Here is a 5000-nt window from a genome sequence, read left to right as displayed (position 1 = left end):
TGATGGAACAGAATGTTGTTCTGTTTTAGACCAGTCAGATGGAACAATGATGGAACAGAATGTTGTTCTGTTTTAGACCAGTCAGATGGAACAATGATGGAACAGAATGTTGTTCTGTTTTAGACCAGTCAGATGGAACAATGATGGAACAATGATGGAACAGAATGTTGTTCTGTTTCAGACCAGTCAGATGGAACAATGATGGAACAGAATGTTGTTCTGTTTTAGACCAGTCAGATGGAACAATGATGGAACAGAATGTTGTTCTGTTTTAGACCAGTCAGATGGAACAGAATGTTGTTCTGTTTTAGACCAGTCAGATGGAACAATGATGGAACAGAATGTTGTTCTGTTTTAGACCAGTCAGATGGAACAATGATGGAACAGAATGTTGTTCTGTTTTAGACCAGTCAGATGGAACAATGATGGAACAGAATGTTGTTCTGTTTTAGACCAGTCAGATGGAACAATGATGGAACAGAATGTTGTTCTGTTTTAGACCAGTCAGATGGAACAATGATGGAACAGAATGTTGTTCTGTTTTAGACCAGTCAGATGGAACAATGATGGAACAGAATGTTGTTCTGTTTCAGACCAGTCAGATGGAACAGAATGTTGTTCTGTTTTAGACCAGTCAGATGGAACAATGATGGAACAGAATGTTGTTCTGTTTCAGACCAGTCAGATGGAACAATGATGGAACAGAATGTTGTTCTGTTTCAGACCAGTCAGATGGAACAATGATGGAACAGAATGTTGTTCTGTTTCAGACCAGTCAGATGGAACAGAATGTTGTTCTGTTTTAGACCAGTCAGATGGAACAATGATGGAACAGAATGTTGTTCTGTTTTAGACCAGTCAGATGGAACAATGATGGAACAGAATGTTGTTCTGTTTTAGACCAGTCAGATGGAACAATGATGGAACAGAATGTTGTTCTGTTTTAGACCAGTCAGATGGAACTATGATGGAACAGAATGTTGTTCTGTTTTAGACCAGTCAGATGGAACAATGATGGAACAGAATGTTGTTCTGTTTCAGACCAGTCAGATGGAACAGAATGTTGTTCTGTTTCAGACCAGTCAGATGGAACAATGATGGAACAGAATGTTGTTATGTTTCAGACCAGTCAGATGGAACAGAATGTTGTTCTGTTTTAGACCAGTCAGATGGAACAGAATGTTGTTATGTTTCAGACCAGTCAGATGGAACAGAATGTTGTTCTGTTTCAGACCAGTCAGATGGAACAGAATGTTGTTATGTTTCAGACCAGTCAGATGGAACAATGATGGAACAGAATGTTGTTCTGTTTTAGACCAGTCAGATGGAACAATGATGGAACAGAATGTTGTTCTGTTTTAGACCAGTCAGATGGAACAATGATGGAACAGAATGTTGTTCTGTTTTAGACCAGTCAGATGGAACAGAATGTTGTTCTGTTTCAGACCAGTCAGATGGAACAGAATGTTGTTCTGTTTTAGACCAGTCAGATGGAACAGAATGTTGTTCTGTTTTAGACCAGTCAGATGGAACAGAATGTTGTTCTGTTTTAGACCAGTCAGATGGAACAATGATGGAACAGAATGTTGTTCTGTTTTAGACCAGTCAGATGGAACAATGATGGAACAGAATGTTGTTCTGTTTTAGACCAGTCAGATGGAACAGAATGTTGTTCTGTTTTAGACCAGTCGGATGGAACAGAATGTTGTTCTGTTTTAGACCAGTCAGATGGAACAATGATGGAACAGAATGTTGTTCTGTTTTAGACCAGTCAGATGGAACAATGATGGAACAGAATGTTGTTCTGTTTTAGACCAGTCAGATGGAACAATGATGGAACAGAATGTTGTTCTGTTTTAGACCAGTCAGATGGAACAATGATGGAACAGAATGTGGTTCTGTTTTAGACCAGGCAGATGGAACAGAATGTTGTTCTGTTTTAGACCAGGCAGATGGAACTATGATGGAACAGAATGTTGTTCTGTTTCAGACCAGTCAGATGGAACAGAATGTTGTTCTGTTTTAGACCAGTCAGATGGAACAGAATGTTGTTCTGTTTTAGACCAGGCAGATGGAACTATGATGGAACAGAATGTTGTTCTGTTTTAGACCAGTCAGATGGAACAATGATGGAACAGAATGTTGTTCTGTTTCAGACCAGTCAGATGGAACTATGATGGAACAGAATGTTGTTCTGTTTCAGACCAGTCAGATGGAACTATGATGGAACAGAATGTTGTTCTGTTTTAGACCAGTCAGATGGAACAATGATGGAACAGAATGTTGTTCTGTTTTAGACCAGTCAGATGGAACAATGATGGAACAGAATGTTGTTCTGTTTTAGACCAGTCAGATGGAACAATGATGGAACAGAATGTTGTTCTGTTTTAGACCAGTCAGATGGAACAATGATGGAACAGAATGTTGTTCTGTTTTAGACCAGTCAGATGGAACAATGATGGAACAGAATGTTGTTCTGTTTTAGACCAGTCAGATGGAACAATGATGGAACAGAATGTTGTTCTGTTTTAGACCAGTCAGATGGAACTATGATGGAACAGAATGTTGTTCTGTTTTAGACCAGTCAGATGGAACAATGATGGAACAGAATGTTGTTCTGTTTTAGACCAGTCAGATGGAACAATGATGGAACAGAATGTGGTTCTGTTTCAGACCAGTCAGATGGAACAATGATGGAACAGAATGTGGTTCTGTTTTAGACCAGTCAGATGGAACAGAATGTTGTTCTGTTTCAGACCAGTCAGATGGAACAATGATGGAACAGAATGTGGTTCTGTTTTAGACCAGTCAGATGGAACAGAATGTTGTTCTGTTTCAGACCAGTCGGAGGGAACAATGATGGAACCACCCCTTCTAGGTGGTTCTGACCGTGTAGATAATGAAACTGATTGTGGTTACCAAGCTGGGAGGTAAAGTTATTAAAGTATTGAATGAGTATTGAGTATTGAGCTGGCTACTGTTTCCATTATTAGTATTGAGTATTGGGTGTTGAGTATTGAGCTGTGTATATGGGATGAAATCAAGGCATTAGAATGTACCAGAGCCCCCATCAGCCCAGAACTCCCTGGCTGGCTACTGTTTATATTAGGCTGGCTACTGTTTCTATTAGGCTGGCTACTGTTTATATTAGGCTGGCTACTGTTTCTATTAGCCTGGCTACTGTTTCTATTAGGCTGGCTACTGTTTATATTAGCCTGACTACTGTTTCTATTTGGCTGGCTACTGTTTCTGTTAGCCTGGCTACTGTTTCTGTGTCTGTCTAGACTCAAGAGAAACACTCTTTAATCCGTGACCAACATACAGGAATATCGCCATCTACTGTCAGTGAATGTGTCATGCCAAGCTTGTAGCGTCATACCCAAGAAGACTGGAGGCTGTAATCGCTGCTAAAGGTGCATCAACAAGGTACTGAGTGAAGGCTCGGAATACTTATGTAAATGTGATATCAGTTTTTAATATTGTGTAAATTTGCTACAATTTCTTTTTTTTTTGTTTACTATTTTTGATTTGTCATTATTGGGTATTGTGATGTCATTATTGGGTATTGTGATGTCATTATAGGGTATTGTGATGTCATTAATGGGTATTGTGATGTCAATGTGGGGTGTTGTGTGTAGATTGGTGAAGAGAAGAAAAAAAATATTGAATCCATTTTATAATAAGGCTGTAACGTAACAAAATGTGGAAAATGTCAAGAGGTCTGAATACTTTCTGAATGCTGTGTGTGTGTGTGCGTGCGTGCGTGCGTGCGTCTCCCACTTCAACAGTTCCCACTGCATAATGAGTTGGCATTGTGTGTGTGTGTATATATATATATATATATATCACAGGAGGTTGGTGGCACCTTGATTGGGTGGTAATGTCTGGGGTGGAATCAGTGAAATGGTATCAAAGACACCAAACACATGGTTTCCATGGTTTCCATGTGTTTGATGAGATTCCATTTTCCTCCGTTCCAGCCATTACTGTGAGCCGTCCTTCCCCAATAGGGAATAGTGTACTAAATGGGACACATCCTGTCTGACTATTATTCTACAGAGTAGCGTTGGCTCACTTTTCACACTACATTAATGATAGACACACACACTGACCTTCTCTTTGTGTGTGTGTGTGTGTGTGTGTGTGTGTGTGTGTGTGTGTGTGTGTGTGTGTGTGTGTGTGTGTGTGTGTGTGTGTGTGTTTTCAGACGTACGTATTCACCGATGGAGAGGATGACAGGCTGAGGAAGAGGATGGGTGAGGTTCAAAAATAAAAACACATACATACACGCGTTCTGAAGGTGCCAGATTATAACAGGAAGATAATATTGTTATTCTAGAGGTGCCAGATTATAACAGGAAGATAATATTGTTATTCTAGAGGCGTCAGATTATAACAGGAAGCTAATATTGTTATTCTAGGGGTGCCAGATTATAACAGGAAGCTAATATTGTTATTCTAGAGGTGCCAGATTATCACAGGAAGCTAATATTGTTATTCTAGAGGTGCCAGATTATAACAGGAAGCTAATATTGTTATTATAGAGGTGCCAGATTATAACAGGAAGCTAATATTGTTATTCTAGAGGTACCAGATTATAACAAGAAGCTAATATTGTTATTCTAGAGGTGCCAGATTATAACAGGAAGCTAATATTTCTGACTCATTCAAAACTGTTTTGCCACCGTAGTAACACAATAGCATCCAATCATCTTTGTTAAAAGTCACATACTGTACTTGTGTTGTGCTGAAATGTGTGCTATGTATCATTTGACCCCAGGGCTCATTTACTGACTGTCTGACTGACTGATTGGTTGATGCTATTCCTACAGGGAGTCACATGATCAATACGAACTGTTCAGCGGCCCACAGTCGCCAGGCTCTGTCCTGTAAAATGGCCGTCGAATACGACACCTTCATCAGCTCTGGCAAGAAGTAAGACGCACGCACGCACACACACACACACACACACACACACACACACGCACACACAAACTGCA

The 5000-nt window shown here is 39.9% G+C and overlaps 1 protein-coding gene across 1 annotated transcript in view; it reads left to right on the top strand.

Moving 5' to 3' along the window:
- LOC118936550 (beta-1,3-N-acetylglucosaminyltransferase lunatic fringe-like) overlaps nucleotides 1-5000 on the top strand; it is a 21755-nt gene that overhangs the window by 9915 nt on the left and 6840 nt on the right. The window contains exons 2-3 of the mRNA XM_036948773.1: nucleotides 4208-4256; nucleotides 4833-4935. Of these exons, the coding sequence (XP_036804668.1) occupies nucleotides 4208-4256; nucleotides 4833-4935 (152 nt within the window). The remainder of the gene's footprint in view (nucleotides 1-4207; nucleotides 4257-4832; nucleotides 4936-5000) is intronic.

The sequence above is a fragment of the Oncorhynchus mykiss genome, chromosome 17 (genome assembly GCF_013265735.2).
Source record: "Oncorhynchus mykiss isolate Arlee chromosome 17, USDA_OmykA_1.1, whole genome shotgun sequence".
Lineage (NCBI taxonomy): Eukaryota > Metazoa > Chordata > Actinopteri > Salmoniformes > Salmonidae > Oncorhynchus > Oncorhynchus mykiss.
This window is presented reverse-complemented; position numbering and strand designations above follow the sequence as displayed.